Source organism: Carlito syrichta, unplaced genomic scaffold (assembly GCF_000164805.1).
Source record: "Carlito syrichta isolate Samal-C Ts95f unplaced genomic scaffold, Tarsius_syrichta-2.0.1 Scaffold303144, whole genome shotgun sequence".
Taxonomy (NCBI): Eukaryota; Metazoa; Chordata; class Mammalia; order Primates; family Tarsiidae; genus Carlito; species Carlito syrichta.
In genome coordinates, this window is record NW_007247240.1 from 686,449 (window position 1) to 700,696 (window position 14,248).

The 14,248-nt window shown below is 39.5% G+C and overlaps 1 protein-coding gene across 1 annotated transcript in view; it reads right to left on the reverse strand.

The window, feature by feature from the left end:
* MTBP (MDM2 binding protein) overlaps nucleotides 1–14,248 on the reverse strand; it is a 67,877-nt gene that overhangs the window by 12,610 nt on the left and 41,019 nt on the right. Inside the window, exons 14-17 of the mRNA XM_021712240.1 lie at nucleotides 13,577–13,726; nucleotides 8,816–8,933; nucleotides 4,485–4,640; nucleotides 1,091–1,186 (exon numbers count right to left, since the gene is read on the reverse strand). Coding sequence (XP_021567915.1) covers nucleotides 1,091–1,186; nucleotides 4,485–4,640; nucleotides 8,816–8,933; nucleotides 13,577–13,726 — 520 coding nt within the window. The remainder of the gene's footprint in view (nucleotides 1–1,090; nucleotides 1,187–4,484; nucleotides 4,641–8,815; nucleotides 8,934–13,576; nucleotides 13,727–14,248) is intronic.

A 14,248-nucleotide genomic window follows, 5' to 3' on the forward strand; every position in this document is an offset into this window, starting at 1 on the left:
GGCGGAAGGATCGCCAGAGCCCAGCAGGTCGAGGCTGCGGTGGCTGGGAGCGGCCACTGCTCTCCAGTCTGGGTGACAGAGTGAGACTCCAACTCAAAAAAAAAAAAATTCAGTAAACTTGGTATAAATGAAAAGCACAATTTTATAATCAACACAAAAAAGGGGGCATATAGCTAAAAAGAAAAATAGTTTGAGTCAACGTTTTAATAAATTAAAGGCTATCTGGGAAACACCCATAAATTTTTTATATTAAGGAGAGAATAATATTCTTCTTCAACAAGGAACCCTTTCTTCAAGTACCAGAAATAAAAGCAAAAACCGGGAAGAGTGGCATTTGTCTTTCTATGACTCAGGAGTTATCTCTGAGCCGCCTATCTGTTGTTCCCAAAACAACTTACAATTCTCATCTCACCATTCAGATTCAAGCTAGCATTCCATACAGGACTTCTTACAGAAACGATCTGTTACTGAATGCTGCACTTCCTGTCGCTCATTTCAAAGTTCTCAAATTCTCATTTCAGTTTTTTTCACACACAGATACTTAACGTTGTTGTGCCTTTCAATACTTTGTTCCTTGTTATTGCTGAGTAGTATTGCTTTGTATTGATAGATATACCAGGATTTATTTATCTATACTCCCACTTATAATACAATTATTCATATGTGTATTCTTGTACAAGCCTTTTTATGGAGATACACTTTCATTTCTCTTGGGAAAGTACCTAGTATTGATATTGCTGGACCCCATCTAATACTTTCTGAGCAACTACAATGTAATTAATGGCCAGAAAATATTAACATGACTCATAGTGTAAATATGCATTTATAACATAGGGACCAAAATGATTCTGATTAAAATATCTAGTAACCTAATAATAGAGGGTTTAAATCTGCAAAACTGATGAATCATCAAATAACCTTTTGTTTAACAGAAGGCAAATTATTTATGTATACACTGCCTTTTGAGGTTTTTGACACATTCTCTTTGGCTCTGTCTTGATTTATATTATTTTATTACAGTCACTCTTCACACACACGGGAGAACCTGCATCAATACCAAGCAGAAGAATAAAGTGTCAACAGAACTTACTCAATTCCATGATAATGACATACTGAGGCTTTCTCAAAAGGCAAGACCTGAAGTTTCCGAGGACTAAGTTCTGGCGTCAGAACAAAAGTCTTTTCCCTGAAACAAAAAGTTTTCCATTTGTATTTAAGGTTTACTTAACAACAAAGAGAAAGTTAAACACAATGTCAGAAGAAACACATTTGACATCTGACTTGCCCCTTCACAGTTTAATCTTATGGGATCCAGGTGACGGGCCACCAGAAAGCACAAGAATGAACAGAGGTGAGGCCAACGGGTTTTCTCACTTAAACTTTCTGGCCTCATTTAAGTTAAGATATTACTTATTGCACAAAACTATTCTGAGAAATGGATAACCAAAAATGGAATATGATCTACAATGGAATTTCAAGAGGTAGTATTAGTCCTAAAAGACTTCCTCCCACCCCCAGGAGGAAGAAGCTAATGTTTACGCATTTAATTAAATCCCTTTAGCAGGGGAATTATTAAAGTCAACTTGAATATTTGGCAACAACAGAAATATCTACTTCCTATTTCCTTTGCCTGAGAATGCGACTATCTCAACACCTACTTTAACAGTCAGCAACGTCTTAAATACCAGAAGGTATAGAGACAACCTGCTGACTTCAGTTGTTCTTCTGAGGTAGAGGTGGGTTTTCAACTGGCAGGTATGTCAGAACTAATCATGTGTCAAGTTTACACAAAACATTCGCATTCAACCTCTTCCACATCCAGACCTGCAGGGGTGTAGCGAAATACGGGTACGGCAATCAGATCAGGCTCTCTGGGTGACTCCTCCCTGCCTGATTTAGAAACCACTGTTCTGATGTGGTGAATCAGGGTCCTCAAGCTCAGATCTTGTGAGACAGGAGTGGGGAATTATGCAACAGTGGTCTTTAATTAGTTAAAGGTGGAATGAATACCAGGTGAATTCAGGAGTTGAAAATGGTATGTAGAAAGGAAAGGAATAAATTTGCTATCACCTTTCCCCCCCTTTGGCATCAGTAATGAAAACTATCCTTCTGCCACTGAAAATTATCTGAGATACTATAATAAGCAATCAAAATGGTTACATTAAGGTGTAAGACACATGCCAATTCACAAATTCTAAAACGGCAGACTTTATATTCAAATGCATCCATTTAAAGTATTCCACAAAAGTAACACCAGTAAGTTACAATAACCCAGGTATTTTCATGACTATTAAAGAAAAATTGTGTAGGTCGGGCACGGTGGGCTCATGCCTATAATCCCAGCACTTCAGGAGGCCAAGGCGAAGGACTGCCTGAGCTTACGGGTTCAAGACCAACCTGAGCAACACGGAGACCTCGTCTCTACAGTAAATACAAAAAAATTAGCTGGGTGTGGTGGCACACACCTGTAGTTCCAGCTACTTGGAAGGATCACTGGAACCCAGCAGGTCAAGGCTGCAGTAGCCGTGAGCATGCCACTGCACTCTAGTCTGGGTGACAGAGTGAGACACTGACTAAAAAAAATTTTTTTTACTAAAAAATAATTTTGTGATATTTAAGTATCTAGCACTTTACTTCTTTCCTTTACCATGTTGTCTCTCAGTTCTAATTTCAATCCCTCTAAGCAACTATGCCTATTTTTAATTTCACTCACAATTCGTTCTTTCTGAAAGAAACATTTTAATGAGTATGTATTTTGTCAATGTTTATTATTTCCTGGGTATATACACAAAAGTCATGCTTGCACTTGTTGAATGTAACACAACATTTTGGATGGCTCCTGTAAGAGCACAAAGGTTCCTGATTCATTGCCACGAAAGCTCGTTCCTCAATTCTAATGCTGACAGAAGATAACGTTTGATGAAGATGCAGTTCTTTACTAACATCGAGGAATCCTACCAAACTTTCCTTAACAGCTCATGCAGTTTCAACTCCAGAAAGAATGAACTATATCTCCCCTACATGGCATCTAGAAAGATGGTCAAGTCAAGAAAAGGCACAATCTAAACGAACATACTTCGGTGTTGGCAAAGCCACCCGACTGTCAGTTTGTGACGAATGATGTCAAAGGACAGGAACTAGCAACCAAATACATGGAATGAGCGCACCTTTCACGTTCTTGGTTGCCACAAAACGGTTACCAAGCGCTCAGTGATGAGAAAAGAAAAATGACTCAAAATTTATACAGTTTTTATGTCACTAAGACCCTGAAGTTTTCAAAGTTGCTGCCTCTCTCTCCCCCTAGTGAATACACACGTAAAGGCAACCAGGTTCTAACGATATTTTTGAGACACAACTACTTACAAATAAATCCTTTCTGAAATTCATCTTCAAAATCAATATTTATCACAGTGTAATTCAAATCAAGCTTTGTAAAAGTGATCAAAGTGATCTACAATTTTTCCATTTGTACTTAGTTTTTAAGGTTCTTTGTAAGGTTTTCAAAGTAATGAGTTAACAATAAAAAAGAAATGTGCAAATGTGTAATGAGCAAATTATTTAATTCTCACAAGTTTTTTTTTTGAGTTGGAGTCTCACTCTGTCACCCAGACTGGAGTGCAGTGGCTGCTCCCAGCCACCACAGCCTCGACCCGCTGGGCTCCGGCGATCCTTCTGCCTCAGCCTTCCAAGTAGCTGGCACTACAGGCACGTGCTACCACACCCGGCTCATTTTGATTGTAGAGATGAGGTCTCACCAAGTTGCCCAGGCGAGTCTCGAACCCGCGGGCTCAGGCAATCCACTCACCTCAGCCTCCCAAAGGCACAGGATTACAGGCTGAGCCACCGAGCCCGGCTTCTCACAAGTATTTGATGTCACAATTTTACCTGTAATTCTGTCAACTTCAGCAACAGCTAGCATTTATAATTAGCAACTTAGTGGAAACTATCTTGGAAGCCAAATTATCCATTATTCAAATTCCATTATTCACGTGGACACTGAAATCATACTTGTTAATGATAGTTTCAAAAGCATTTTTATGATACTTTCCCACTCCCTTGAGTTAAAAAGGTTGTGCTTTTTGCCACTATTAGGCATGACGGATCACACTCTTGCCATGTAGAGGCAAAAAAAGAAAAAGAGAGAGTAACACAGGAAAGACAATTTAACAACATGTTTGCAAGTCACATTCTAATTTTTTCCTAAGAAGTAGTGCCCTTAGCATACAGTAGAAGCTACTGACTTCTACAGGGAATATGCAGAGGCCACGTATTCCTGTCTCCCTCCCCTGTGTTCAACGCCACAAAACATCAGGACGTGTGGCTGAGCCCAGTGCAAGGAGGAGGGCCAACCAACAAACACTCAGAACCAAAGTACAAGTGCCGCCTGAGCAGCGCAGGGCAGCAGTCAGCTGAGAAGAAGAGAGGCAATGCTACTTAAAAGTAAGTCTGCACAGTCAGCCGGAAACTGCCAGTCCAAAACTTGCCCCTTCTGAATCGGCAGCGGCCGCAGCTCCCCGACTGGCAGCCCATCGGAGGTGAAGTGCTTCAGCAACTCTTTGGCATCCAGCAAGGTGATGGAGTCCCGAGGACCGTCTCTGTGGCCCAGCAACTGTTCAGAGGAACGAGGTAAAGAGCCGGCTCTGAGAAAATAATGTTATGTGAATGGATTAAAAGGGGATTCAAATTCACCATAGTCAGGAAAAACTGATGCGAGCAGAAGCCAGAAAAATGCACCAAGGAAACTGAGGAATTAAACACCTAGGAAAGACAATAAAGTAAAATCTTAGCAAATCAGTTTCCACCTACATTTTAGAAAATCTTTAGGTCACAATGAAACTTGCAGTTACTATGTCATTGATTCTACTACTTAAATAAAATAAAAATAATTATATTATCTGTAAATGGTGGCCCACTATCCAGTAGTGCGAACTTTGAAATTCATCAAAATTTAAATTGAAACTGTCTTGTACGTTCTGAAACCCCATAATATTGTAAACTGTTGAGGGCAGGGACTGAATGCTCAAATTTTCCACGAACTTGGAAGATTACTTGAAGCACAATCATGAAATGAGACCATCATCAGAAATGTCTTGAAGGTCTCTTCTGGTCATGATTATGATCTTATGAATAAGCACTGAATCCTTATCATATCTAAAATATATGCAGGACTTTATATTTTTCAAAGTACTTTACGTACAATATATTCTTACTCCTCATAAATTTTACCGAAAAAGATGAAACAAGTCTTATATCAAAATTAAGTAACAACTAAAAATAAGTACTTTGTAAAATGAAAATCAGCATACAAAGCCTGAAAAACAACTATTATATCTATTTTTCAAATAAAGAGACCAACACATAATGGGTTACGTTATAGACCCAGGGTGACACAGCTCTTTGAAAAAAAAAGTTAGAACTAGACTGACTTAAAATTAGGTACTATTTCTACTCTATCACTCTATAACCCAAAAACAGTCACAGAAAGTTTTAAAAACTAGAAGGAAAATACTTTAGTTTCAGAGACTGCTAGAGGTTTTATTAAAGCACTGAATTACAGGTCACCCTAGCTCTGTCACCATGACATAAATAAAATTTTTCAGTATCTACAAAGAAAATTAATTTCCTAACTTTATATTAATTCAACTACTTCACTCTCATTTATCACTCAAATTAAGCATTTTTACTGATAATTATGTGATTAAAATATCACCATTTTTAGACTTGTATTTGTATAAATTAGGGACCAATAACATACTGACAGTGAATCTTTCCTCTTCCTAGTCCTGTATTTTTAAATTGAAAGTAGAAATCTAATAAAAATAGTCAAACAAGAAAACACACAAATGTTTTCTCTGAACTTCATGTTCCAGTAGGGTAGGAGCTGTATTTTTATTTTAGTTGCTATATAGCTATTCACTAATAGTGACTCACAAAGGTTCTTAATGAATATTACATGTACTCATTTTACAGGTTGATGTAATAGGAAACGTGTAGTCTGTATTTATACAGAACCCGAGACATCTATCTGCCACAGCTCAAGACGATTCTTCCACAAATCATGATGCAACCTTCTCAAAACTTCCACATAAAAACTGGTTGACCGTTTGATCTGGAGGAACAAATTCTGAGTGCACTACAAGTGACCCGCCTGCCAAAAGATTATTCCATTTTGGGGGGGGGGTCTCCCCCTAGTAATTAAAGCAGGTATTTCAGAGAAAGAAGAAGAAAAACAATGAAGGAAAGAATATTATTGAAGAAATAACGGAATGTTTCCTAAAGCCAAAAAAAGACAAAACAGACGAAAACATCCTATACCATGGCCTCATGTAATTCCAGAACATTAAAGAAAACAAGCCGGGCTCGGTGGCTCAGCCTGTAATCCCGCGTCTTTGGGAGGCTGAGGTGAGTGGATTGCCTGAGCCCACGGGTTCGAGACCCGCCTGGGCAGCGAGACCTCATGTCTACAATAAATCAAAAAAATCAGCCGGGCGTGGTAGCGCATGCCTGTAATTCCAGCTACTTGGAAGGCTGAGGTGGAAGGATCACCGGAGCCCAGCAGGTCGAGGCTGCGGTGGCCGGGAGCGGCCACTGCACTCCAGTCTGGGCGACAGTGTGAGACTCCAACTCAAAAAAAAAGAAAACAGAAAATCCTAAAAGGCATACAAACAAAATAAAATAACCATTAAGGAACAAAAATCCATGTGGCATCAGACTTCTCTCTAAAATATGAGATCCCAGAAAACAAACTAACCTAAAAAGTGATCAAAAGAAATGCCAGGATACCAGCTATACAGGTAGAGTCAGCCCAGGGCTGGGCACAGTGGCTCATACCTGTAATCCCAACACTTTGAGAGGCTGAGGCAGGAGTACTATTTGAGCCCAGTAGTTGGAGGCCAGTCTGGACAACATAGCAAGGCATCGTCTCTACAAAAAAAAAATAAAAAACATTAGCCAGACATAGTGGTGCATGCCTATAGTCCCAGCTACTCGGAAGGCTAAGGCAGAAGGATCACCTGACTCCAGTTGGTCAAGGTTGTGGTGAGCCATGATCATGCCACAATGCACTCCAGCCTGGAAGACAGAGTGAGCCTCCCAAGAAACCAACAACAAAAAAAGACTACGAAGAAAAATAATTGTCTACTGCAAATAACATAAGGTTTAGAGATACAGGGAGGATAAAAAGGAAAGAAAATAGGGGTGTTAATTTCCTCATCTTTCACAGTGGAAGTCATAAAATATCCTCTAAAATTGGTAGGCAAGAAAGTGAGGTGCTTTTGTGGGCAACCTGGTCTCTTCTTATTCTTCTGTCTTGTCTTCCTCTCCCTAACCTGTAAATACCAGGGGTCCTCAAGGAACAGTCTGAAGCTCCTAACAGTCGCACCAAGTGATTTCACCCACTATCATGTGTTTGAAAACTCCTATTAACTCCAAGCCGAGTTCCAGATCTCCCCCGAGTCCACTTGTTATCTCCACCTGGATAACTCATCGCTCAGACTCAGCATTCCCGAAGAAGAATTCTCCCTGAAGCTGTCCTCACCTCAACTTCCTACAAATCTCCCCCATGAAACTCCACTCTCACCCTATTCAAGCCAGAAAGCTAAGTTATCCCTCTCTCCTGCATCCAACCCATCATAGGAAGCTTTTATCCAGCATACCAACATCATGTAGCCCAAGTGTGTTCCCCACCACTACTGCTCTGGTCTGAGATCACAGTTATCTCCCAGGCTACAGAAATAGCTACCTAACAAATATCTCGGCTTCCATCTCTCCCTCTTGCTTTTACTTTGCAACAAAAAAAGGAAAGTTTTTGCAAAATCAGATCCTATCTTTCATTAGTGGAAATCCTCCAGAAGCTCCCCGATGCACTTAGACTCAGCTGTAACTTCCAACTCTGTATGGGGACTATTTGGTACTGTGTGACTAAATGTGCCCCACCCATTCGGACATTAGGTCTCAGATCAGATGTTCCCTGGCCATCTAAGTTAGCACCATTTCCCTACCCACAGCAAATCAAAGGCTTCTCCCTTGGTCCCCTGGTTTCACTCATTACACACGGTATTATATTTACTCAACGGCTGCTTGCTTCCTTTCAACGGTCTCTCCCATTAAACGGCAAGCTCTAAGACGAAGGGCATTGCATAGCTCGTGCTCCTCATACTCCCAGTGCCTGACACACAGTTGGTGCTCAATAAATTATCTGTTGACATGTTTGAAAAAAATGCTGTATCAAGCTGTAACGTGCTATCAACAGAGGAGTTAAAAATAAACATGTGACTTGCAATATTTTGGAGAAAAGCAATTTAAGAAAACTAAATCTCTCTTAAATTTAATCATTCAACAATTATATACTGAGTGCCTACTGTGTTCTGAACCAAAAAAATCAAACAAAAATAAACCCCACCTCCTGGAGTTGGTTAATCGGAACTATACAAATACATTAACAGCTCAAAGTGGTTCAAACGAGGAGAGTCCTTCCACTCCATCTTACATGCTCCTGTCATAAGTCTTTCGTATATATTCACAAACTTGTGTAAGTCTATGAAGATGGTCTGGAAAGCTATACTCCAAATGTTCACCATGACTACATATACCCAGAAAGTGCAAGTGCAAGACAGAGAAATATGTGCATTTCCCTTTTAACTGACATACTACTCTACTGATTACCTATCGACTTCTAGTATTTCTTCATGCATTTCTTTTATAATAAAAGTATAAATTACTTATATCTCATAAACACAATTTAAGGATTAAGAAAAAAAGAATTCACTTACAAATACTGAGCTATAGCAGGCTTTACTACAGATTCAAATATTACCTCATTTTTTGTTTGGCTTTTTCAAAAGTTTCCAAATTTTGGAGAACATGCCTTTCTGGCCATTCCAGAGAATTGGTTTCCATTAGACTTGAGGAATCAGGTTCAACGGGACTGAAGTCTAAAGAGAAAGACACACACATAAGTGCTGAAGGGTACAGACATAATAAATTTTGCTATAAAAATGTGTATTTATAGATCTGTACATACATCTGTGTGTATATATGTGTGTAGAAAGACATGATGAGTTAGTTATGCAAAACTCACCTTTAGCATGTGATCACCTCTCTGATCATCTGAATGTACAAAATGCCATAGAAAAGTCTGTCAGGAATGAAAGTAAAATCTCCTTATAGTAAAATTTATGAGTAGGAATTCAGAAAACTGAATTAGCCCTATTAGGACTCGTGTAGAATAAAAGCATCACTTTGCTACCTTTTGTGAAATTTGTTCTGAATGAAAAAGAGGCAACTCTGTAGAGAATATATTGAATATACTGTGTAATTTTCATTCCCGCAGACTGAAAAATTCCATGTATTTTAAAAAGATATGACCTCATTCTCAAAAGTACAATAAGAATAATAACTTATAATATTTTCTGGTAAAGGTTGCTTTAGAAATAATTCTCACTTATCTACTAATGTTAAGATGCCCAAATACACACACTTTCAAATCACTAACATTCAGTGCTATCTTACTACTAATCAAATATCAAATGAAAGAGTGTGCTTATCTTTCTACCTAATATGTTGCAGTGAACTCATGCTGAGATTGTCAATGAAAACCTAAAGGGATAGCTTCCATTCTCATTAGAAGTTATCAATATATCCAAAATGCTTTAACACTGGCAAAATTGCTAATTGTGTTACTTTTTGGACTACAAAGCTATCTGGATTCAAAATTATTTTGAGCTATTACACACGGTTTTAATAAATTGACTAAAAATTATTGGATGTGGTTGTTTGACTAACCATCAACACTGACAAAAATACCCATCTTATATAGTTTGAGGATCCTACAAAATGATAATCTGGTAAAGCAACTTTTAAACAAAAAATAAAACAAAAAAAACAGAGGCTTTATTTTTTAATGGAAGTCAATTGCATGTTATTTTCTCTTTACTTGCTAAGCCATTTAAACTTGAATATTTCAAAATATTTCAATACCTAAACTGGATTGCCCTCACTAAACACCATACAAATACATTTCCCATTTCTTAGTAAAGGTGGTGAAATACCATTTTATAGAATAATAAGTTTTATAATAAAATGTATACTTCTGAATGTTAACATGGCTTTCCACTAAGAGTATAAAGAAGAAAACCCCTAGCAGTTCCACACAACTCCATGCTGTGAATTCATAAAAGAATGCAAGCCATCTTAAATAATAATAAACATTAAATGGTTCCTCAATATTACAATATAACTAATTACTAACTTTGATTGCACAACCTACATTAAAAACAAATGACAAAGGCTAAATATTAAGAAATGAGTAGACAAATATCCATGTGTCATGTCTTTTGGGGAAATCATTTAATTCTTACACAAAAATAAAATATATTATACGCATGTGGCAGTCAAAACACTAGGTCATGCTGACAACCAAAAAGCACAAAGGCTTACTAAGAAACCAAGAATACTGCTTTTAAAAAAGCAAGCATTTTATTTTATAGGAGACACAGGGAAATAGAACCACTGCAAGCGGGAAATAGGGAAAACTAACCTACAAAATCACAACTCACTGGTGACAGTATGTGGTTAATGAATACAGGCCATTATAACCTTATGCACCTAAATATGCATAAACTGCAAAGAAAAGTTTATATTATACATAGTATAAAATAATATTATACATAGCATTGTTTAATAAAGCAAGAATTGTAAATACATACTGGAAGATTCCTTTAAAATGTTTAAAATAATAAAATAATGACCTTACAGAACTACCTGGAAAACATATGTGCAGAACTACCTGGAAAACATATGATGGTCCTAGGTAAAGGAAAGAGTTACTGTGTTATGAGTTCAGGTATCACAACTGACACTGTGAAAGTCTTCAGCAACTTTATAACCATGAACAAATAAAATGATTAGATTAGGCTTTTTCTACATACTGACTTGTCACTTGTTACACAGACTAGAGATTTTACCTGTAAATAACTCTACCAATTGCTATTAATTTTTAAGGTGCACGGCTGCAAATAATGGGTGAGAATAAAATACACAACTGACCTTACTGTTTCTTTGGCTATGGAATTTACATGTCATGTACTTATTCAAATCAAAACTACAAAAGATGGTAAAAACTTCATTCTTAGGAGTGATGTTCAAGTGTATAACCTGCCGAATTTCAGTTCAGGTTCTCCAAGTCTTCAGGGTTTTTTCCACGTGTTCAACAACTATGTGGGGGAGAGCTTACTCCTGTGTGCCAGATACTGTGTGAGGCTCTGGTGGTCCTGAACAAAGCAAACAGGCCCACTCCTTACCTTCAGAGAGCACAGAGCTTAGAAGAAAGACAGAAACTTAAGACACACAATGGTACAAACAGAACATACTGTAAGATGTGATCAGTAATTTGAAGAAAAGCCATGGAGAACGAGAACAACAGGCAACAACGCACACTGAGGAAGGGCTGAGAACGCCTCCGAGAAAGGGACACCTAATCAAAACCTAGGAGCGACTAACAGGCAGTCAGGCAAAGGCGAGGAGAAAAGCAGTCCAGGCAGGGAACACTGCATGCGCAAAGCTTCTGAGGTGGAAAGGGTATGACACGTCCAAGGAAAGGCAGGACTCTCCGCAGCAATGAGGAAACAGAGGCGACAGTGAGGGGCTAGAATATCTGGTCTGAGGCCAGCCCTCTTGAGAGGTTATCACAGGCCACACTCAGGATGACACATTTTGTGTGCAACTCCATGTGCTCAGTCAAAAAGGTCTAAGCAAAGAAGCGGGACAGTCTGAGATGGGCACTCCTGTAGCTCGGTACAGGTAGCTCTAAGATACATTTTCTTACACTTACATAAAAGCCCCAGCGATTGTTTGTGCCCTTTCCCACCTGTCAACCCTTCTCTCTTGTACAGACCCTCCAGGAAACCAGTCTCTCCATCTCAGCCTTGCTGACTCCATGGCTCTGAGCTTGGGGCTATTTCTGCCTAGCAAATTCTATCCTCTCTCTGTCTAGATCTTAGGCATCACTCAAGACCCACATCAAGTCCCTTAGCCCCCCACCGGCCTCCTGTGACTATTCTTCCCTACAGTCCTCTCCTCAAAACTCATATACATTTATTTATTTAACCAGCGGGTACCTTATACCAGGCAACTTCCGGAGCAGTTTACAAATAATTGAATCTTCATGTCAACCTTTTTTTTTTTTGAGTTGGAGTCTCACTGTCGCCCAGACTGGAGTGCAGTGGCCGCTCCCGGCCACCGCAGCCTCGACCTGCTGGGCTCCGGCGATCCTTCTGCCTCAGCCTTCCGAGTAGCCAGAATTATAGGCATGTGCTACCACGCCCGGCTGATTTTTTGATTTACTGTAGAGATGAGGTCTTGCCTTCCCAGGCGGGTCTCGAACCCACGGGCTCACACAATCATGTCAACCTTTATCATTCCTAACTTAAAGACAAACAAGCTGAGGCTCAAGGTGGTCAGAAAACAAGCCGTCCGCTGGTCTTGCTCCAGTGTTGCCCTGTAACCTCGGAGCTGGCAGCCCGCAAGCAGCCCAGCAAGTCTCCAGCATCTTTCCGACACACTGCATAGCTCTTCAACTTGGGTACTGACAAGTAAACTTAATACAAACAATGCTTTTTTGGATACTTGGTGCTCAAAGTGTTTCACATAGATAACTCATTTAATCCTCACAATAACCCTAGTAAGTAGGTTATGTTAATACTCCCACTTTGAACAGGAGAAAATAGAGGTGTAGACAGGTTGAATAGCTGGCCCAAAGACATTCAGCTGACAAGGGACAAAAGTGAGATTTGAGCCCTGAAAGTCCAGCTCCAGAGCTGTGTCCTTAAACAAGGTACTATATCTTGCTTTCCAGATAGATCATAAGCCCATTGAAAGCAAAGGATCATGATTTTTACATTTTTGTGTACGTTCACGATGTCACACACAGAAAGACACTCAACAAACATGGTTGTGGTCATTTTCCCAATAACCTATGCAGTAAAAATGATTCTCACAGAATAAAAACAAAAAATTGTCCTGTACATCGAAAACTGTCAGGCAATCTTCAAATGTCTCCTTGTTAGAGCTGGAAAAGCTTCACTCTATTCAATTTCATCACAACAGAACCGAAAAATAAAAGAAATCCAATTAAATATTAAAATGATTTCCTGCTCCCTTGGTGAAGTTTGGTGACTATTCCCACTCCAATGAATGGCAGAGGTGGAGCAGCTCAGCACATGTAGTTTTCTCTCTATTAAACTCACTGTGTGGGTTTTGCTTTCCACACTTCATGAAAATGTAACACAGAAATCCACCCACTCTAGTAGCTTAGTAAGGCTAATGAGAGGGACCACCTTAAAACGCTTCTTCCTCTGCTCAAAAACAATTATCAGAAACTTTGCAATGTTTAAATGACGAGAAATACAGTCCATCATATGTACATACATACTTGTATATATAAATATGTATCACTGTTTAAATTTACAAAATTCATTCTGATTTGACCAATATATTTTATAAGTTTTAATAAATAATAACTGTCATAGATACTACACACACACAAAAGAACTGAAATTTAAAGTAATAAAGAACTTACCACTTAATATATTTTTGCCTGTATTTCTTAGAAGCACTTTAGGAATCGCAGCATCAAAACGATCTAAAAAGTGTTCCCTGGTGAGTATTAACAGACTCTTGAGTTCAGCCATGGAAATGGTTTCAGGCTGCTTTGCTGACCTTTTCCTTCCTGTAAGGCAAACCAATACAGTCAGTCATGTGACTACTATTGTGAAGCCTCTCTGGAGCTCGTATACTCCTCTTTTATGCAAAGCATTTCCAAAACTAAAACAAGTGGATTTCGCTAGTAAACCGGCCTTCCTGCTTTTCGGAACGTAGGGCCCGCACTTTAATTCCATCTGTAAAGGAGGAGAGAATTTCCAGCGTCGTGAGATAAAGCGACACGGAGTCATTTGCCAACACCGAGAGCTAACCACAAAGACAAGCTGACAAGAGTTTTCAGAAATCTGCTGCAGAGCAGTAAACGGCCTCCTGTTCGTGTTTTTGGGAAGACAAGACCCGGGAGGTTTTCAGCTGGACGTGGGAGCTTGTCCACGTCTGTTTCTGCTCCGCCCCCGACCGAGGAGCGCAGCCCAGGCGTCGAGGGACGCCAGAGGCGGCGACAGGACGTCCTAAAGACTCCCACACTCGCGCAGCGCAGGACAGGCAGGGCAGGGCAGGGCGGCGGCCCGCGGCCCCGCGGCGAGGCGGC